General features: G+C 41.0%; 1 protein-coding gene across 2 annotated transcripts in view; it reads left to right on the top strand.

The window, feature by feature from the left end:
- Positions 1 to 23022, top strand: part of tyw5 (tRNA-yW synthesizing protein 5) — a 63597-nt gene that overhangs the window by 18812 nt on the left and 21763 nt on the right. For both annotated transcript variants that reach the window (XM_043692958.1, XM_043692957.1), the window contains exons 2-4: positions 9346 to 9500; positions 14994 to 15063; positions 18714 to 18758. In XM_043692958.1, coding sequence (XP_043548893.1) covers positions 9346 to 9500; positions 14994 to 15063; positions 18714 to 18758 — 270 coding nt within the window. The remainder of the gene's footprint in view (positions 1 to 9345; positions 9501 to 14993; positions 15064 to 18713; positions 18759 to 23022) is intronic.

Raw genomic sequence — 23022 nt, 5'->3', positions numbered from 1 at the left:
GGTGAGGTGTTATGTATATAGTTGTGTATGTGTTGCCCCTTTAAGAGAGTGGGTCAGGTGAACTGGAGTCAGAAGCTCGAGGGCAGTCTAAGACTAACCGTGGAGATGAGAGGACACTCAATAAAATATTCCCTGTTCTAGTTTGCCCTCTGTCTTGCTTGTATTCTATTTAATGGTTCTAGTGAACCACAAATACAATATTAATAATTGTTTTTTTTCTGTCAGAGGGTTTAGAGTGCTTGTCATTCCCTTCCTTAAAAGACAGTGGATGCAGACTTTTTAAGGTGGGGCAGATAGATTCTTGATTACAAAGGGGATGAAAAAGTACCAGGGGTGTGCAGCACGGTTAAAATTGATCAGCTGTGATCTTATTGGCAGAACATGCTGGAAAGTCTGAGGGGTCTGCTGTTGTTCTTTGTTCGTGTTTGAGGAACGTATTCGACAGACTGTGTGATTGAAGTAGCTAATTAACCAAATTAGAATATGTTCACTTATGGTGGTGCTTAGCCAATGTATGTTATCAAGATACAATCAGCCAAGATCACATTAAATGCCAGAGCAGGCACGAGGGGCTGATTTGCCTACACTTCTCCCAGCCCTTACGTACCATGTTGGATATAAATGCTTTAGAAAAGTGGAAGAGATTGAACTAGGTCTGGACAAACTACCCTCTTGGTTGAAACCGAAAGTTCGTAGTAATCCTGTAGTCAGTGGTTGGGAAAGAAGCCTCTGAGCTCTATGGCATTTGGTGGACCTAGATCAAAGCTGATGACGAAATCAAGATGGAATATTGCTGAGTGGCTTCACTACTGTGAATCATGCAAGAACATTCCTCCTAAGAAATGCTAGTTCAACAGAAAAATATTCAAAATTAGTACTGCAAGATGTGCCAAAGGATACATTTTCCATTTTGTAATTCCTTAAGAATTGATAGGAGACTGAACTCTATTATGAATATTAATTTGAGAGAGACAAACTGCTTCTCAAGGCTAACCGAACCCTTATGAAATCATGAAAGCTGCCACATTTCTAAAAGTGTGGTGGTACAAATAAAAGTAATTAGGAATGGAATGCATAGAATATGTGTGCAGTGCAGAAAGCCAAAGGGACAGCAACATATGACACAGCCAATCTTCTCGTAGAAAACCAAATGTTTCCTGAATGTTTGTAAATATGGGATTTGTGGGAAATGATGTACATTATTTAAAAACGTTGAATTTTAGCCTTAAGCTAAATGTGCAACAAATGTGACAAAGTAACCATTTTGTGGTGAACTGCTGTGGATAAGAATTTCCTCTATGTTGACTAACAGCTACAGCAATAGATGACAATCTAAGTATACAAAAAATAAAAAGTGCTGAGAATCTCAGCAGGTCTTGCAGTATCTGTGAAGAGAGAAATAGATTTAATGTTTCAAGTCCATTTGGATATGCAAGTTTTATTGTTGACAAATGATGGGAGTGTAGGGAGGGAAGAAGAGGAGTAAGTGTTAATGGTAAGGGAGTGCTAATCATAATAGAGGAGTGATAATCGATACAGAATAGATATTAATGGTAGATGTGAATAATAGAAAATAAGTCACCTCTGCTGAGAACAAACCTATGCAAACAAGCCACTGGAGTGATCAGCACAGAGGGTAATCCAAAGGAGGACAGTGTTCATGCTCAGAAATTGCTGAACTTGATGTTGAGTTCTGATGGTGTCTCAATGGAAAATGAGATGCTGTTTCTCCAGGTTGTGTTGGTCTTTGGAGTGCCACATCAGGCCTAGGACAGAAATGGTAGCATGAAGACAACATGATTGGGTCATATTTATAGACCAATGTGCTTCGCACAACGGTTGCCCATTCCATGGAGGGGGAACTGCATAGTGAGCAGCAGATGTGGTCAATGAAATTGATATAAGTAGAAATAAATTGTTGCTTCACCTGGAAAAAGTGTTTGGGACCTTGGACAATGAGGAAAGGGTAATAAAAGCATGATTAACAACAATTGAACAGGAAGGTATCAACGAGGCTGAAGAGGTGTTCGGAGTGATGGAAGAGTGGACTCAAGTGTCATAATGGGAATGGACCCTGCACAATGCTGACGAGGTAGGGGAAAGGCATGTTTGATTGTGGCATCCTTTGGAAAAGGATTATTCGTTGAATGCAAAGGCTGGTGGTGTGTAAAGTGAGGAGCAAGGGAACCCTCAAATTAATAAGCATGATACAGTGCACATGGAAATCTGGAATAAAAATAGCGAATGCTGGAGTAACTCAGTAGGTCTTGCAGCATCTGTGGAGAGAGGTTGAATGTTCGAGTCCACATGTGGATCTTTGGAGCTGAAGATAGGGTTTACATTGTTGACAAAGGGTGAGGATGAACAAATGGATCAGATGGTGAGGGTGCACAGAGCAAAAGACAAAACGGGTGCTAACTGTGATAAAGGAAAAATTGAGATGTAAATATATAATATAGGTAAGAATGGTAGATTTGAATAGGAGAAAAGAGGTCAGCTCTTCTGAGAGTGAAATGAACAAAATGTGTGTGTATGTTTATGTTTGGTTGGTGGGGGAAAGATGAAAAAACAAAGTGGAGGACACTGTTCGTAGTCTGAAGTATTCAAGTACAATGTTGAGTCTTGAAGTCTGTACAGTGCTTAAGCAGATGATGAGTTGTTCCACCTGTTGTGTGAAATGTTTTGGAACATTGCAGCAGGCCTAGGATGGATTGGTTGGCAAGGGAGCAAGACGGTACATTAAAATGACAGGAGAAAGTGAGGTCTGCAGATGCTGGAGATCAGAGCTGAAAATGTGTTGCTGGAAAAGCACAGCAGGTCAGGCAGCATCCAGGGAACAGGAGAATCGACGTTGAAGGGCTTATGCCCGAAACGTCGATTCTCCTGTTCCCTGGATGCTGCCTGACCTGCTGTGCTTTTCCAGCAACACATTTTCAGCCCACATTAAAATGACAGGCAATGGTGAGGTTGAGATCATTCTCACAGACAGAGTAGCACTGTTACACAAAGTTAAAATGGTGGACTGTTAATGCTCTGAAGTTTTTACACTCACTGTTGATTCTTGAAGGCTGTACTGAGTAAGCAGAAAAAGCGAAAGGGAAGAATGGAGGGCAGAAATGCGGGAAATGAATCAGACAATGATAAAGGCTCTGTTAACCACAGTGGCGAGTGATTCTTGGTTGAGAAACAAGGAATCTGTCAGAAACACGCTTATCGAAGTCCCATCATTCTCTGTCGTTGGAACACTTCCAACAGAGGTGGAGAAATGAGTAGAATGAAATTGAGTCCTTACCAGAAGCAGGATGTGAGGAAGTGTAGTTGCGTTAACTTTAGTTGGGAATTGATAGGTTTTTCATGGATATTTGGAAATGAAAGAGAGAGAAGTCAACTGCAGCCTGGGTAAAGATATGGGAAGGATGAAAATTGAAGCAAAATTGATGAATCTTTCTGATTCTGGACGAGCAGGAAGTAGGATTGATAATTTCGTTGATGTACCAGAGAAAGAATTATAGAAGTGGGCAACGTTCCACTTACTTGACAAGAGACAAGCATAACTGGGACCAGGCAATTATCCATAAGTCACAGCTTTCACTTGGGCAAAGTGAAATGAGTTTAAAGGAAAAATTGTTCAAAATGAGAATGCACTCAACCAGGTGAAGGAAGGCAACTGTGGATGCGGACTGTTTAGGCCTCTTTTTAAGGAAGAAGCATAGAGCCTTCAGACCATCCTGGTGGTGGTTGGACTTGTAGTAGGATTGTATGTCCATGGCAAAGAGGAAAGCGGCTGGGGGCAGGAAACTGGAAATTGGAACCGATGGAACGTCTCAGTATTACAAGAGACTGGATGAGCAGAGAAAAAGTAGTGTCAAGATGGAAAGAAATGAATTCAGTCGGGCAAAACAGGTTATAAGTGTGCCATGGCAGTTTGTGGATTTTTGGAAGAAGTAGAAATGGTTTGTGTGGGGTTAGAGCTCTATGAGAAAATTATGGAGGTGAGATCTCCAGAGGAGATGAGATTAATAACAGTCCTGGAAATAACAGCTTGATGTTCAGTAATGGGTCATTGTTCAGGAGGAGGATAGGAAGCAGTGCCTGAGAGTTGGCATTCAGCCTCTACAAGACAACAACAGCACCATCCTGTAAGCCTTGATGACAAAGTCAGGGTTATAAGCATTGAAGCAGTCAGTTATCCTTGAGGTCAGTGCAATTAGTTTGGATGACTTGCATTGTGTTATACTGAAGAAAGTGATTCAAAGTTTTAATTGCATCCAAATGCACAATGTAATTCACTTGTATCAACAATCTGAGTTTTTAAGGTTGCAAAGGTCAAATGATTTAACACCAATGTTGTAGCTATCAAACAATCTTTTCAAGGTCAAGTATAAATTCAGGTTCAGCACAGTGTTAGAAATTTTAGGGGGTTTCTGAGATGTTGTGGAACAGGTGGGACTTCAGCCCAGACCTCCTGGCTCAGAAATAGGAATGCTACCATTGTAACATAGGAGAGTTTGTAAGATTGTTAACAGTGTAGAAAGGCTTGCCTATGAATGCTAAAGGTAAAGTCACGACGTACCAGACATAAGGCTACTTTCTCATTAAAGAGAGACAGTGGCTTAACCTGAGGGTTACCATGTGTCAGATAAGAGGAGATGTTGAGATAAGAGTCATGGTAAATGACGTCATTAAATACAATATACAAACTCAAAAAAATCCAGACCATCATCTGCGCCCTTACGGAGGCATATGAGAGTGTAGGTCTCACCCTGAACATCCACAAGATGAAGGTTCTCCACCAACCTGGCCTGGCATTGTTGACCAAACCCCTGGCCATCAAGGTCCATGGGGAGGCCTTGGAGAACAGTGGCCACTTCCAATACCTTGCGAGTGTCCTGTCGACCAGCAGTTATTGACGAAGAGATGCAGCATCATCTCTAGGGTGCTAGCACAGCCTTAGGCTGCCTGAGGAAAAAGATGTTCGAGGACAACAAGATCAGATTCAGCAGCAAGCTAATGGTATACAGAGCTGTCGTGATTATTGCCCACTCATATGGTTCTGAGATATGGGCTGTCTACAGGCAAGCCCCAGGTGGACTGAGGAAGCTCTTCAGTGACACCCACAAGGCCTCTCTGGTGAAGTCCGACATTCCCACTCACACCTGGGAATCACTGGCCCAAGACTGTCCAAAGTGGAGGAAGAGCATCCAGGAAGGTGTCAAGCTCCTTGCAACTTGATGTCGGGAAAAAGCAGAAACCAGGAGAAAAAGGAGCGCGTTGCCACACCAATGCCCCATCCACCCCTTCCCATGACCACCTGACCCAGGTGTAACAGAGTCTATAGTTGCGTCGGACTGTTCAGCCAACTGTGGACTCACCCTGAGAGTGGAAAAGTGTCATCTTCATCTGTGAGGGTCTGCCAATGATGATGACGACAGCCTATATAATTATAACTTCCTCTACTAGTCCAGCTGTAAACACACTCAATAACTTTAAATCGTACATACTCAGTCTGTCACTGTCTCCCACACATTCACTGACTGTTACACATGTTCACTGTCACTAATTCACTCACTTATTTGCATGCTCTTACACTAACACAGGAAGCAACTGTTGACAGGTCACGTCATGGAACGGACCTTGGCTGTTGAGGACAAGAGAACGTTAGCCAGGTTGGAGCAAAGAACAGACCTCTGCTGTTGAGGGCAGGGCATAGGAGCCATTTGCAGCTAGGTTAATCTCATCAGATCAAACTCCAGTAATCTCCAGCATCTGCTATTTGCCAAGCTGTCACAACCATTGTAGCATCTCTCTAATATACTGGCTGGTCCCTTCGGAAGCTCTGACTCGCATTACAGCATGCATTGGCAACTAATATTGAAAGGCTGCAGCAGAAACATTTTGAATGCCCAAGAATTGGACCAGATTGCATGTCAGGGCTGCCTACTTGCTGTTGTAGTCAGTCTCATTTAGCACTGACCCACAATGCAGGCAGTATCCTTGCCTTGCATTGCCTGCTGTGCCAATCCTGTTAGTGCTTTGATGTTTCAGTGAGAGCCAAAGGCTACTGCTGCATTGAGGTGCTGTTTAGTGCAGACACACAGACTGCTTGAGAATCATTCTGGAGGTGATGGGTGGGAGGTATTCTTGATGAATGGCATACTGAGACACCAATCTAACACCTCACCTACAGCGTGTGCCAGCTGCTTCTGCAGCAAAAACACAGGGTTGAGGGAGAACAAAATTCAATGCAGTGGATCTCCACATGGGATGGATGGGTGTTTGGGATAGTGTGAGGCAAAAGGAGACATGAAGTCCTTGGCAGGGAGCAGGGAGGTAACGAGTAACCAGACAGGGTCTGCCCACTTCAATCTGCATTTCTACTATCATTTGTTGTCCCCTAGATGCAATCTGCAGCTAGAAAATAGCTGGTGCAGTGCCCAGGATGGGTGAAGTCAGTGTCACTTTAATGGACAAAAGTCTAGCATCGTCAATTGCTGGACCCTGTGACATTGCTTCATGAATTTTCTCACACATCCATTTGCAAACCCCAGCCACAGTTAACTTGCAGTCGTTTCATTTCTCATTTGCTATTCATGCAGAGGGCAAGTTTATGAGTCAGACACAAATGTGACTGGTATCATACACATTGTCCATGGGCACCTCAATGATTTTGCAGTTAGCAAAAATGTCACTCCAAAAGACCATTGCAGGCTGAAGCTGAACCGGTATTAGTGCAACTCCCAACGATGCAGTGAGAGCTACATAACTTTGCATTATCATTTGTCATGTGTTTTAAAAAATTCTCAAGGTCAGGTTCGTAGGAGAGTAGTCTGACACAGAACAAACGACCAAGAGGCGAGTCTGCTAGAATATGGGCATTTTATTCCCCGCAGCGTCGCCACAACGGGTCTGGCTTATACTCACTCTACATGTTACCGGAACTGGGAGCCGTCAGTTCTCGTAGAGCGGTTGCCAACAACCCACGCTCGGCGGTTAAACGTAACCCCGGAGCAGACTCACCGAACTGGAGACTTTTCCAGCTGATATACTCTTTTCCAGATATAAACATTCATGTGAACAGCAGAGCAAGGCTAAAAAACACATTCCATTCTGGTTACATACAGATAAGAAGATTCACACGGGGAGGTGTGTAATAAGATTCACACGGGACTAAGCAACACCTCCATTCCGGTTAGATTCACACATGTATTGGGACATAATTTTTAACCGTTTCACCACATTCCACTGCTTGGAATTTTACACCACATCATGTAAGTTCAATGATAGTCTATACGAATGAAGTGAGAAGCTGAAAGTTTGATGTGGATCTGGGAGAAAAAAGGTAATGGAGTGCTATAGGCTCTCTCTCCCTTTTTGATTACATTTAGCAGTAACTCAGCTAGCAGGACCAAGACCATCTTCACCAGGTTGCAGCACATAGTGAGCCTGAAGGGAATGAATGATGGAAGCATGTCCCTTGTTATCAGGGTAGGGCACCAGTGACTCTTCTGCTATCTAAGAACCCTTTTTCTCCTCCTGTTCCCAATGTATATCATTTCCAGCCCTAGTCCTGTGACCTCTTGCTGGTATGATATTGGTCACTGTGGCTACCTACCTAAGAAGGCGAAGGCTGAAGAATCAGGGATGACGACAAGCCCAGGAACAGCAGCAGTCCAGCATGGAGGATGAGGAACATCCAGCTCAGTGAGAGGTCACAGTTGTAGGATACATGAGGTGCACAGGGGATCGGGGCTTTCAGTCCAAACTTCATTTCCTGAAGATGGGCGAGGTGTAAGTGTTGATCCAGATTCTTCATGTCTCAGGACACTGTTGAAGAGCTTTGTTGGATTCTGGAGCAGCACCTGAGGGTTGCAGGAGGCCACTCTCTCCTGGTGGCTGGAAGGTGACTGCTGCTCTGAACTCTGTTACTGGATCCTTCCAGGAAACCGTGGGTGACCTGTGTAGGATCTGTCAGTAGTGCTCTCAAAGATGTATCAGAACACCGACCAATGCCAACCATTCATTTTGATCCCCCGTGACGAGCTCAGTGTGTCAGCTTGGGCAACATTGGAGAATTCATCAACAGGAGGGGCTGCACTTGATAAATGATCAGGCTACCACTTCCTTGGAAGTGTGTGCCCACTACCCTGTAGCTGCCACAGCATGTACATCCTGGAGCACTCTCTTGTACCTGATGTATTTAAGGTCCAGGACCTCATAAAGCTAGTTACTGGAATACAAGCACTACCCATTGTGATCATGGCTCATGACACCATTGCACTGATGTGTAGTGCATATTTAATTTCATCTATGCCTCATCCAGGGCCTTCATGGAGCAGATGATAGAGCTGTTGAAGGTACAGCTCCACTGGTTGAACTGGCCTGGGAGGATAATCAAGACAGAGGTCCTGATGCGCTGTGTCTACAGAATTGGAACGAGCAATGAAGCAATATGCTAGATGCTGAGGAACTGGGGGATGGGAGTCATCTTCTGAGGAGGAAGAGGATGAGCAGATTGTGGAGGCAGAAGCTGTCCTTGTCCATGACAGAGCTCAGCTGCCTACCCTTAGTCCATATCACTCCATTCCTTGCAGATATGACTGTTCTTCTTGTTTGAGCCCACATAATGAATTTCAACCACAGAAGGATCACAATCAAATTTAGTCGTTTTGCCCCTCTACTTGCTCTGACAGTGTCCACAGTGACTTAAAATTTTTTAAAGTTGCATCATAGAAAGCATCTTATCTAGTTGCATCACAGCTTGATGTTGCAACTGCTCTTTCCATTCAATAAATACTGACAGTTGGGAACACAGCCCAGTTTATCTTGCAAACCAACTTTCCTTACATTGACTCTCTGCTGCCTTGGGAAAACAGCTAACGTAATCATAGACCCCTCCCACCCTAGTTATACTGTCATCCACCCTCACCTGTCAGGCGGAAGATAGAAAAGTTTGAAAACGCACACCAATACATTTAAGTGCAGTTTCTTCCCTGCTATCAGACTTTTGAACGGTTCTCTCATATATTAAAGTTGATTTTTGTCTGCACCTTCTCTGTAGCTGGAGCACTACATTCAATATTCGGTTCTAATACCTTGATGCACTTGTGTAAGGTATGATTTGCCTGGATAGCATATAAAGCAAAACTTTTCACTGTCTCAGTACATGTGACAATGATAAATCAAATCAAAGTTTGGATGCGATACTTACAAATAACTACTGCAGTTATGAGCAGGTCTGCAAATATAATTTCACAAAATAGTTGACTGCTGGAAAATGTATTTTTTCAAATGGGATTTGAATGTCAATTTGCATTTCCATTATATTTCCCTCCCCATAAACCTTAGAGAAAACCTGCAGTTCTTAAAGGAATCCCCCTCGGCTCGTGCACATCAAAATGGACAGTTGACTACCTGAGTACGACTGGAGGAAGGCAGGAGGTCAAGGTTCATGTTGCATCAATACCACAGATGGATTTTATCAACAAAAATTTTATCTACAGGTACTAATACACTAGTGTGCTCATAGATTGCTTCTTTTGAATTTAAATTTATTTTCTATAGAGTGCATTATTGTTAGTTTCAGAGCAATATTTAATGTAATGAAAATGTTCACAGAGTTACGTTTCTGCTCTGATTCAGTATCTAATTGTACTTGTGTGTTTGACACAAACAAACGCTAGATTATCAAGATTTTGAGTTCAAATTTAGGTAACTTATACAGAACTTATACAAAGAGCTGAGCATGATGCCACTTTGAATGATGAATTGTGGAGTTGCTCATTTTAAATCATTCTACTAAGAGCTTCCAGTAGAGAGACAGGTGAGAAAATAAAATGGTTGGTCTTCCTGAGTTTTTCCTGTGACCACTTAGTTATTTGGTGAGATTCAATTGTAAAAGCTGCAGCACCAATGCTATCATACTTATTCTATGACTTATGCTATCCCAGCACCCTTTCCTTCCTTCCAAACTTTTTGAAAAGACACATATTCCTGAACATTTGGTTCCCAGCTTTGATGTCCTTTATAACCATGTCTGTCTAATGGCTATAAGATCTTGCCCATTAACCTGTATTTGTGCGTTAATTCATTTATTTTTATACCTGAATACTATAAGCATTCAAGGAAAGTGCCATTAAATTTGCTTTTTTTTAACCATTATTTTCTCTTTTTGACCTTATTTACTGCTCTTATCCAATGCTTATATGCTTTGTCTCTTCCTTACAACTCTGGGTTATAATTGTCCACATGCCTGTCCATGTAATTCTGGCATATCTTCTTGTTTTGTAAACCTAAATTTCCCTCTTCCAAACTTAACCCCTTCCCCAATTAGTTTTAAGGCCTCTCTACAGCCCTAGTGGCCACAGCAGTGGTCCCACCTTGCTTCAAGTAAAGCCCATCTCACTAGAAAAATTCCTTTCCACAACAGTACTCGTGCCAGTGCCCCATGGAAGCCATTCTAGCTGCACCAATCTTTTAACCATGAAAGGGTTCAGAAAAGATTTACAAGGATGTTGCCAGGGTTGGAGGGAGAGGCTGAACAGACTGGGGCTGTTTTCCGTGGAGCATCGGAGGCTGAGGGGTGATCTTATAGAGGTTTACAAAATCATGAGGTACATGGATAGGGTAAATAGACAAAGTCTTTTCCCTGGGGTCGGGGAGTCCAGAACTAGAGGGCATAGGTTTACGGTGAGAGGGGAAAGATATAAAAGAGACTTACGAGGCAACTTTTTCTCACAGAGTGTGGTACGTGTATGGAATGAGCTGCCAGAGGAAGTGGTGGAGGCTGGTACAATGGCAATATTTAAGAGGCATTTGGATGGGTATATGAATAGGAAGGGTTTGGAGGGATATGGGCCAGGTACTGGCAGGTGGGACGAGATTGGGTTGGGATATCTGGTCGGCATGGACGGGTTGGTCTGAAGGGTCTGTTTCCATGCTGTACATCTCCATGACTCTTATGTTTAACTCCTTAATTCCTGAATATTGGATTGTAGCATTTTCCCAATGACAGATGTTAAGCTGACTTGCTTATAGTGTCCTGCTTTCTGTCTTCCTCCCTTTGTGAATAGAAGCATCACATTAATGGTTTTCCAACCTGCTGGAACTCTCCAGGAATCTAGTTCTGAAATATTTTGATCAATGCCTCCACTATCTCTGTAGCTACTTCCCTTTAAAAGTCTTGGATGCACGGTATCAGGTCCTGACAACTTGTCTGCATTTAGTGCCTTTAGTTTGTCCAATATGTTGTCCTTCATGATAGAAGTTACTAGAGGATCTTTCCTCCCAGGAGCACCTTGTATCTATAACTTAATGATGATAATGACCTCCACTGTGATGACCAATGCAAAATATTATTTTAAATTATGTGCCATTCCCTAATCCCTGTTATCTGTTCACCAGTGTCATCATCACATTTAGTTTAATTACTCTCTTTTTGTACACGTGCAGAAATTCTTGCTGTTTGGTTTTATATTTCTTACCAGTTTAGTTTTATAACCCATTTCCTTCCTGTTTATCAGGTTTTTAGTCATCTGGTTCTAAAATCAATCCTCTGATTTACCACTAGTTTTTGGCGCTTTGCATGCCTTCGGTTTTGCTTGAATATTCTCCTTGATTGCCTTTCTTAACCATCATTCTCAATGATTCCTTTTTTACCAGAATAAATTTTTGCTGAGCATAATGAAGTATCTTCCCAAGTGTCTCATACTGGTTGTGCCTGACATTCCCCTTGGACTATCTAATTAACTTACTTTAATCATCTCTTTCTTCATACCTATGTAATTACCCTTATTTACATTAAGGACACTGGTTTCAGACCCAATTTGCTCTCCCTCAAAGTAAATTTGAAATTCACAACCATGTTGTGATCACTACCATCTAGAGACCTTCACTGTGAGATTTCTTCTTATTCCTATTTCATTGCGTGTTATTAGATCGCCTATTCCTGGATTGGTCCTGCAGAGTACTGCTCCAAGAAACAATCCCTGATGTATTCTACAAATTTGCCTTCAAAATTACCCTTGTTTGTCTGATTTGTCCAATCATTATGGAGATTAAAATCGCCCTTGACAGTTATAGTACCCTTCTTACACACCACCATGGTTTCCTGATTTATACCTTGTCCTACAGTGAGGCAATTCATGGGGAGCCTACAGAGGACTACCACCTGTGTCTACTTTCCCTTGCTATTACTTAATTCTATCCAAACAGATTGCACATCACAATCTGTTGTATTTACTTCATGAATCACTATGGCACTGATTATTCACGAAGCTACCTCACCTTTTTCCTTTTGCCTATTCTTATGGAATTCAAATACACTTGAATGCTGAGTTCCCAGTCTTGGCGACCCTGCAACCATGTCTCCATACTAGTTACCAAGTCATATTCATTTATTTCTGCCATTAGAAATGACTGGTTGTGTCATCAACTGTTCTGTCTTGATACAAAAGCCATGTAAAGAACCTTAAGCTTTGTCAGTTTGCCATTATTATTTACTCTCGTTCCAATTTCTGCTGCACTCTTGTGTATGTATTTTGTACCTGATTCTATTATAGTTTGATTATTAAGTTATTCACTACCCTGCACATCATCTCTCTCATTTCTTTTTGGTCCTTCAAGCTTCCCTTCAATAGAACCCTCCCCCCCTCCACTTATCTACATCTGATTTATGATTGTTTTACAATCAGTCAGAACACTGATCCCAGCATCATTAAAATGAAGCTTATCTCAATGGAATAGCTTCTCCGCCCCCACCCAGAGAACAGGTGACAGTGCCAGAAGAATTGAATCCCACTTTGCCATTTGAGGTCTAATCTTATTTACCCTAGTTCAAGTTACAAATGGTTCAGGTAGTAGTCCTGTGATTATTACATCTGTGGTTCTGCTTTTTCATGTTTTTGTAATTGGCAAGATATAATGACTGGTGTTTCACCAGGATCAGTCCTGGCCCTCAAAGTCTTACTGTATATTAATGACCTGTATAAACAGACTGAACACATGGCAATTAAAGGATGACTTGATTGAAACATGCAAGATCCTAAGGGTCCTTAACCAGGAGCGTGTGGAAAGAATGTTTCCTCCGCTGGAAAATCTTATCACTGTTTCATAGTAAAGGGTTCTAGGAGAAAGTGAGGACTGCACATGCTGGAGATCAGAGCTGAAAATGTGTTGCTGAAAAAGCGCAGCAGGTCAGGCAGCAACCAGGGAGCAGGAGAATCGATGTTTTGGGCATGAGCCCTTCTTCAGGAAGAAGAATTCCTGAAGAAGGGCTCATGCCCGAAACGTCGATTCTCCTGCTCCTTGGATGCTGCCTGACCTGCTGCGCTTTTCCAGCAACACATTTTCAGCTCATAGTAAAGGGTTGCCCATTTACGACTGAGATAAGGAGATTTTTTGCAAGCGGTGAGAATATTTGGAACCCTCTTCCTCCAAAACAGGTTGGAGCAGAGTCCTTGAGTATTTTTAAGGCAAAGAAAGATTCTTTTTAAGGAGTTGAAAGATTATCGGGTAGGTAGAAATGTGGAGTAAACTGATCAGCCATGATCTTATTGAATGGTGGAGTAGGCTTGAGGGCCTAGCGGCTTGCTCCTGCTCTTCCTGCACTTGTTGGCGTGTACTGAGGTGAGAGGGAGTCAGTGAATATCCTGCCTTAGTACAGATAACTGCAACTGCTGCAGCAGTGTTCAGCCTCATGGCTGCTGTGTGGAACAGGATTTGGGCAGTGAAGGTGCATAATTAGATTTAAAAGCTGTTGAACAAGCATATGAGGAATTAAAGCTGTATTGTTAAAACAATTAAGAGGTTAAATTAGAAGTGCAGTTTTTTTCCTTGTACATGACAAAAAATGAATTACAAAGATGTTGCCAGGATTGGAGGGTTTGAGGCTGAATAGGGCTATTTTCCCTGGACCATCAGAGGCTGTGGGGTGACCTTATAGAGGTTTATAACATTATGAATAGGGTAAATAGACAAGGTCTTTTCCCTGGGCTGAGGGAGTCCAAAACTAGAGGGCATAGGTTTAAGGTGAGAGGGGAACGATTTAAAAGGGACTTAAGGGACAACTTTTTCAGCAAGAGGGTGGTGTTTGTGTGTGTATTTGGAATGATCTGCCAGAGGACAGGATTAAGACTGGTACAATTTCAAAATTTAAAAGGCATCTGGATGGGTGTATGAATTGGAAGGCTTTGGAGGGATATGGGCCAAGTGCTGTGAAATAGGACTAGATTTATTTAGGATATCTGGTTGGCATGGATGCGTTGGACCGTAGGGTCTGTTTCCGTGTCGTCCATCTCCATGACTCTGTAAGGCCTTAGACTTGCGCATCTAGAATATCCTATTCTAATTTATTTCTTTCAAGTGATGACTGAAGTTAAGGCTCCAGAAATGATTCAGAGGACCATTCAATGTGACATACAATTTGAAGGCTTGTAGTTGTCAAGCAGGGTTATAGAACGAGGACTTTTTAAATTGAAAATATAGACTTGTAAGAAATATTATTGAAGTCTTTAAAACCGTAAAAGGATCAGATGCTGTCCATATGGATAGACTATTTGAGCTAATAAGGGAAAGAAGAACTAATAGGATATCAGTACAAATTGCAAAGCAGAGACAGGTGTGATGCCAGGAGTGTACAACCTCTGGAATATCCTGATACCACTGGTTGACTGCAAGCCTTCACACAATTGAACAAGTTCCTATGAGTGATGAGCATCTTGATCATTTGCAAATAAGTAAGGTAATGGATGTTTGTGATGCCAGTTGCCATGAATAATTGCCCAGAGCTAACTTGATCATCTTCATTTCGCTCCGTCAAGGTAGAATAAATTCATTAGATCAACTGGTCTTTTGCTGTGATTTTATGTATGTTTATATGTTCTTATTCTTTTGGTTATCCAGAGATCAAATATTACTGGAGATGACTTAGTTAAATGATGTTTTCGTTGTTTGTGGCTTCAGATTGTAGGTTAATTGCTTTTGATTCTTGTTTGCAGAACTTTACCATTTGATGTTTTTGTGAAGCGAGCAGCAGAGTCAGTCCACACAGAATACTTCTTATCTGAGGTATTAATCCAACCAATCCTAAAACTTGCACTAAAACAAAAATAGAAAATTTAGGAGAAACTCAGCATTTCTAGTAGCATCATGGAGAGAGAAACAGTTAATCTTTCCAATCCGGTATGACTTCTTTGGAACCAAGGTTGGTTATGGCAAGTTTATTTCAGTGGGTTAAAGCTAATTCAAATTGTTGCCAAATGATGAGAAAGTTACATAAAAACATAACATTGAAGCAGGAGGAGGTCATTTGGCCCTTCAAGCCTGCTCCGCCATTTATCACGGTCATGGCTGATCGTCCTACTCAATATAGTGTCATAAGTAGCCTAATCCTGCTTTCTCCCCAATAACCATTGATCCCATTTGCCCCAAGTGCTATATGTAGCCACATCTAGAATACATTCAATGTTTTGGCATCAACTTCTTCCTGTGGTAATGCATTCCATAGGCTCATCACTCTTTGGGTGAAGAACTGTCTCCTCATCTCTGTCCGAAATGGTCTACCCCGAATCCTCAGACTGTGACCTCTAGTTCTGGACACATCCACCATTGGGAACATCTTCCCTTCTTCTATCCTGTCTATTCTTGTTAGAATTTTGTAAGTCTCTTTGAGATCCCCCTCATTCATCTGAATTCCAGCGAAAACAATCCTAACCTAGTCAATCTCTCCTCATACATCAGTTCCACCATACCCAGAATTGGAGTCAAAAAGTGTTGTGCTGGAAAAGCACAGTCAGTCAGGCAGCGTCCGAGGAACGGGAGAGTTGATGTTTCAAGCATAAGCTCTTCATTAGGAATGTTGGAAGAGCTTATTTTCAAAACATCCACTCCTGCTCCTGGGATGATGCCTGACCGGCTGTACTTTTCCAGCACCACATTTTTTGACACTGATCTCCAGCACTCACTTTCTCCCACCATGCCCAGAATCAGCCTGGTAAACCTTCGTTGCACTCTCGAGAGAGAGAGAGAGAGCAAGAGCATCCTTCCTTCGAAGAGGAGACCAAAACTGCACACACTATGCTAGGTGTGGCCTCACCAAGGCCCTGTATAACTGCTACAATGCATCCCTGCCCCCCTATTAATGGTAACAAAACCATTTCTAAATTTTAACTCTGGCTACAGCAACTTTGCAAGTTATACTTGCCGAGAGAAATGTAAAATATTTCAACTGTTTGGTATTGAAAATAACGATTTACATTGGACCACAGAATCGCTACAGTGCAAATAGAAGACACTTGGAAGGGTATCCCACCCAAGCCCATCCTATCCCATAACCCCACATTTACCATGGCTAACTCTCCTAGCCTGTACGTCCCTGGACACTATGGGCCAATTTAGCATGGCCAATCCACCTAACCTGCACATCTTTGGACTATGTGAGGAAACTAGAAATTCAACAGAAACCCATGTGGAGGTGGGTGGAGCATATAATCTCCTCACAGACAGATGCCCAAGGCAGAAGTTGAAATCAAGTCTTAGAAACTGTGAGGCAGCAGTGCTGTGTGCAGGAATATTTTCGGTTCACGTTGGCAAAGTGAGAAACAATATCAAGTAGGAAGTTCTATCTGCCAAGACTTGAAAGTTTTAACGGAGCAGTGAGGTACACACTCTGTTTTAATATATATATAAACAATACCTTTGTGACTGAATCACGGTTAATAAAGCCATAAGGTACATATTAATGAAGAAGAAATTGGATATGTAGAAGATCTGGATGATTAAATTTTTTTCACAAATTCATGGAGGGGCATATAGTGTTTACTGTCAGTTTAGGTACACAGGAATGAACTTTGGAGTCAGGCATATTTGCTTCAGTATGGATAGGGTGAAGAGCGACTTTATATATACTGATTGTATATGCACCTCTGTTCTATATCTGTACTTCATTGATGTCAAAAGGAGATAGAAAGTCCTCAATGGGATAGAAATAAGTTGTGGCAAAATTTTGGCAGGTGAAGTTAAATGTGGGAACTTGTCTACTTTGGCAGGCAACATTTTTAAACATGATTTAAATGGAGAATTACTGCAGAAATGGAGGCTCGGAGGAATCTGGGTGTCCTGGTACATAAGTCTCAAAATTGTTTACTGCAAGGGAAATGAATATAACGTCTGAGAAATTTTACTGCTGATGTACAAGACCTTGGTGAGACCATCTGGATTACTGTGTTCAATTCTGGTTGTCTTATTTTGAAAAAAAGATATAGCTATTGCCAGAAGTAGTTCGGAGAAGGTTCATTTGAATCATTCCTGGGATGAAAGAGACCTATATGTGATGAAAGTTTGAACATGTTGAGCCTTTACCTATTTGAATTTAGAAGAGTATGAGCTGATCTTATTAAAACATGTAAGATCCTGAAGGGACTTCACAGGGCAGATTCTGAGAGGATATTCCCCTTGTCAGAGTGATTGTAACTAGGGGATAGTGTTGAAGGAAAGGAGATTTTCCATTTATGATGTCATTATTCTGTGGATTTCTTCTTCCCCAGAATACACAGGATGCTGGATCATTGAATTTATTCAGGGCTGAATTGGATTTTTGTTAGGGAAGGGAGTCGAGGGTTATGGCAATTAGACAGGAAAGAGGAGTTAAGAGCACAACTAGATTTAGGTAGGACAGACTCAAAAGAGCCAAATGACATAATTCTATTCTCAAGTCCTGTGTTCCTATGGTATGTTGTGGTGAGTAGGTCTTAATATGTTGTCTCAGAGTTTTTTTAGTAAATGTATTTATCTAAAAGGATAAGAACTTAGCTCATGCCTCTTCCACACTTCAAACTTCTATGATTGAAATTGTTATCTACTGTGTCTCCAAACCTTCCTCTGTTCTTGTTCCTCTCCTGAAAATGCATGCTGAAATATGAATGATGAATGGGGCAGGAAGCCATTTTTACCTGGGCAGTGAGTATTACTGGGCAATCCAACTTTACCAGTGCATCAGAACCAAACACAAATGCCCTTTCAGCAACAATTTTTGTGTGTGTTGTTTCTCAAGCAAAATTCCAAAAGATAAAACCAGTTGAATAGAATCACTATTGAAATGCTAGTTAAGGTTTGTTAGAATGGGCACTTTAATCTACATGACTCACCATGTGCTGTTATTCTTTGAGCCACAGGAGAACTCTTAAAATTTCCAATTGAAAGATATCAAAATTACAAAGACAATACAACTATGAATGACCTTTGCTGCAGATTATATGCTAAAATTATTTAAGTCCTTAAACTTGATCAAAATAATTTATTATGCAAGTACAAAAGCAATCAGTTTGACTTTTCAAAATGTGTCACAAAGAGAAAAATTGCTATTGTCTTGTCTTACAGAATTTTTATGGATTTTGTAGTAATTTGTATGACTGTGCTTATCTACATAATTCATTTGGTTTAGCGCTTCAACAGACTGGTTGAAGTTGAAACACATTTGGCTTAACCTCTTCAGGGATTTGTTTTACACCCATTTGCCTCAAAAATAAGCCTGTGAATTGTCTAATGTTTCTTTGAGAACTCTGCAGGGAGCAATCAATGAAAAGTCAAGACTGTAGATGAGTTTATTCCAGAACTTTTATTGACATTTGGTTGTATGAAAGTTTAACGACTCCTGTAACTTGCACAGATTTATGAGTTGAATGCTCTTATGACTAATTTAATGATTATTTCTCATGCAGGATGAAAAATATTATTTAAGGTCATTAGGAGTAGACGCACGGAAGGTGAGTGAATAAACAATGAAGTGTTTCACAATGTGCAGCTCCTAAACCACTACCTATGCTTATTTTATTTCTAGTTTTCTCTTTTGCTGTAATGAAGTCATGTTAGGCTTCACTTAGTGGGCTCTGGTATCTATTAATATTTCACAAATGCTCATGCTGTCAGCCAACACATCTGGTGCTTTGTCTCTTAACAGCAGCATCATCAGGTCTGATCCCATCCTTACTGACTTTCATCCATGGAGAATATCAAATTGATATCATTGTATAGTGTGCAGTGCTTACTTTATCCACTTGTGTAATCCACACTGTCTGTAAGCCATTTGCCACATAAGCCAGGACTACAGCCTGTGACCTTCTTAATCAGTATATTCATTGAGTAGGCAGGGCAACCTTTGCTAGAGGACCTCAACTAAATAACTGCTGGTAGTCAAATATTACTTAGGCTATTCAGTTTTGACCACATCCTGTCAAATAGATCATTGTACAGTTATTTGTAGTAAACCTTCTGCAATCTGCAGATAATTAACTTTCCTTTGAATCCAGATCAAATGCAGTAATCAGATTATGCAATTAGAAAGATCTCAGATGTCACTGCTGTTATTAAAAGATGCATGAACACAAAGGAAATACAGAAATATGGACTTCAGGTCTCACATTTATTATTAATAATATGCTTCACAACAGGGAACTTTGTAATTATATGACATTTGACAGCAACAGATTCATCACAAATTCTAGTTTATTGCAAAACTTTAATATGCTATATATTAGCAAAGCAACTTGAATTAATATTTTAAAAAGTACTTGTAAAATGATATATATGAAACTTTAGGAATTATAAAGGATGCAATGACCAGAATGTTAGAGCCCTCACTGAGACTTAATTTTTAAAAATTATTTAATTAATTTTGGTTTGAAGCTGTGAACTGAGAAATGTGAACTGAAAATGACCTTTGAACTGTGGGTAACAGCTTGTGTTAAAAGGCAAACAGACCAAACAAGCTTTGATTTATTCGTGAGGGCAGACCTGGAAGTTAAATGTGGGTTGGTTCCCAATTAAAAGATTCTGAGATACTTCGTCGCAAGGGAAGAGCATTCTGTTTAAACAGGTAGCAGAAGCTGGCTATTAAGAAGGTCAGTACCTGGAATTTGATAGTAGCAAGTCTAGAAAAGATTTTATGCTCAAGCAGATGACAGATTATTGCAGATGTTGGAAATTATTGCAGATGTTGGAAATTGTACTGAAAACAACAAATGCTGGAGATTACAGCAGCTCATAGAGCATCCATGGAGAGAGAGGAAGCTAATGTTTCGAGTGTAGATGACTGTTCATCAGAGCTGAAGTGAAGTGTGGAGGGAACAGCACTGGATCTAGGGGAGGAGACAGTCTGTCAACAAGTGGTCAGTGTTGGAATTGCGTTTTGGACTGTTTCTCAGTGGAAAAAGGAACCTGACTGTTGATACCACAGCATGAACATTTGAAAGCTCCTTGCCTAATCTCCCATTACAGTTCTTGGAAGTTCTGAGAAGAGAAAACTAATTTGTAACTATTGCCGCCTTTATCTGAGTAAACTGTAAAGGTGAACCTGAACAACATCTTCAGAAAATCAACAAGAAACCATTTTCTATGCCTGTGGGACAACACTTCATGAAAACCACTTAAGTAATCTGGCCAGCTTTGTTATTTTCTTTTAGATATCTCTTAACTGTGTTTATTTGTTTGCTTATCTATCTTTTGTGTGACTGGGGCTGTAAACAAAGGCTGTTAGGTTTAAAGAATATGCCAGTTAGATTACTTTGTTGTTTAAGAACAACAAGTTCTTAAGTTAAGAAATTGTTAATAAATTACTCAGTCTTTTATCTAAGATAGAAACAGGACTCTGAAATTGATTATTCAGACACTCTGGATTTGGTTGTACAAAAGTCTAGTTTGGAAACATTGGGGTTAATTTTAAAGGTTTTTGAAGATCTTAATTTTATTGCATTGCAAATACAGAGGTAGGAATGATGATTTGGTTTGGATGTCTCTGTCACAACAAGAAAAATGAAGTCAATTTTATATGTGGCTCAATAAAGATTGAAGTCTAATGAATTGAAATATATAGTTGTGTGGAAATCACAGCAGGTCAGGCAGCATCCATGGAGAGAGAGCAAGCTAATGTTTTGAGGAATTCATAAACAAGGATTCAAGTTTTAAATTGAGATGTTGCTTAACTCCAGATCAGAGAGCACCGGATTATAGATGAACCTGATTTACTATGAGATGGATGATAGGCGAAGTTATGGATGATGTCAGATTGAAAAATGGAATGTTGGAGGCCAGCCAAGATGAATGAAACCTGCTCGTAACAAAAGCATAAATCAGGTTTCAGCAGCAAATGAGTTGAGACAGGGACAGAAAGTCACAGAGGCGGATACAAGACTTGTACCTTGTGTTTTTCTGATTGTTGTGACAATGTGGTTGTGCGGCATTGGGGGTGGGGGCGAGTGGAGTGAGATTGGGTGATCAGGGCCCGGTTGTGGTCAGGCCCAGGGATTGAATGTGTCAGGGATTGAGGAATGTCAGGGATGGGGTGTTATGTAGTTCATGGGAGCGGGTGTCATTTGTGAGTTGAGTATTCAGTTTCATGGTTGCCCGAGAGTTACAGTGAGTTTGTAACCCTCTAATCTTTCCTGAATATCTATCAAGCTTAAGTGAGTTGGAACCGTTCAAACTCTTGGAGCCTAAGGGACATTTTCAGAGGATTCCAGATGCAGGTGAAGCACCTATCAGAAGTTTCAGTTTCCCAGGTATTTCCCACAGAATCAGCCACGAAGGGGATTCTGCATGATCCTGATGCACAACTCCAGTCTGTGCTGTTCCACTTACATGTAAACCTATCTGTGTGTCTTTTAGTTAAACAATTAAACACTCAAATGTATTGGTTAGTAAATCATTTTTAAAACACTTGCTGCAGTCAAACCCATTAAAGGATGGGCAAAAAATGTTAGGCTCGTCAGAAATACCCTCTTTCAATGAACAAATAAATAAAAATTGAAAAGTGGACAAAGCAGGCAGCCATTGTACCATTTCACACCGAGCTGTAGCAAATGTGTTTCGTAATTTTGCCCAGATTGTCAGGTGTATGAGGTGCCTACATCAGTAACATTCGACCTTTAGTCCCTCCTTTTAAAAAAAATCAAATTCCTTAGTTAAAGAATTTATAAGATGCATAATATTTTAATTGATATTTGTGAATGAAGGAAAGAATTAAATAGCACATCTGTTTTTGGATGCAGTAATATTAGAGATCAGCTGCTTATTCTGGTTTCTGATTGAAAGTTACATGTTGTACAAAGGTGGGAATGGATAAACACAAGGAACATCTGATCCAGGTGGACCCTTACTAGATGAACAATGAAATACTGCACACTGCAGTACACCAGAACTGCAAAAAGTGGAAGAACACCTATACAATGTATTCGCCAAAAACGGATACCCCCGCAATTTCATCAACAGATGCCTAAGGGAAAGACAACGGAATGAGGACATGCCACAACCCAAAGGACTAGCCACACTACCATACATCAAAAACATTTCTGAACTGACAGCCAGACTACTGCGACCACTAGGACTCATAACAGCACACAAACCAACAGCCACTCTCAGACAACAACTCACCAGGACGAAGGATTCAATACCCAGCATGAGCAAAACTAATGTAGTGTACAAAATCCCATGCAAGGACTGCACAAAACACTACATAGGACAAACAGGAAGACAGCTAACGGTCCGCATCCATGAACACCAACTAGCCATGAAACGACCTGCTAGCCTTAGTAGCCACACACTCAGATGACAAGCTACATGAGTTTGACTGGGACAACACTACTATTATAGGACAAGCCAAACAGAGGACAGCCAGGGAATTCCTAGGGGCATGGCACTCATCCACAGATTCAATCAATAAGCACATCGACCTGGACCCAATATACTGGCCACTGCAGCGGACAGCTGGAACTGACAACCGGAAGCGGCAGGTACAAATCACTATAAATGCCGGAGGAAACATCACAGAAGCGCTTCACAGGAGGCTCCCAAGCGCTGAGGATGTCACCTAGACAGGGGACGAAACGTCTGCAACACAAATTCCCAGCTTGGCGAACAGAACCACAACAATGAGCACCCGAGCTACAAATCTTCTCCCAAACAATGAAATACTTTTTTCACTGGAGTGATTATGTTCTGAGAAATGTTTTATTATTCCAGTAAAAGGTAAACTTT

Source organism: Chiloscyllium plagiosum, chromosome 7, assembly GCF_004010195.1.
Source record: "Chiloscyllium plagiosum isolate BGI_BamShark_2017 chromosome 7, ASM401019v2, whole genome shotgun sequence".
NCBI lineage: Eukaryota > Metazoa > Chordata > Chondrichthyes > Orectolobiformes > Hemiscylliidae > Chiloscyllium > Chiloscyllium plagiosum.
The sequence above is the reverse complement of the archived record's forward strand: the minus strand, read 5'-3'. Positions and strand labels throughout refer to the sequence as shown.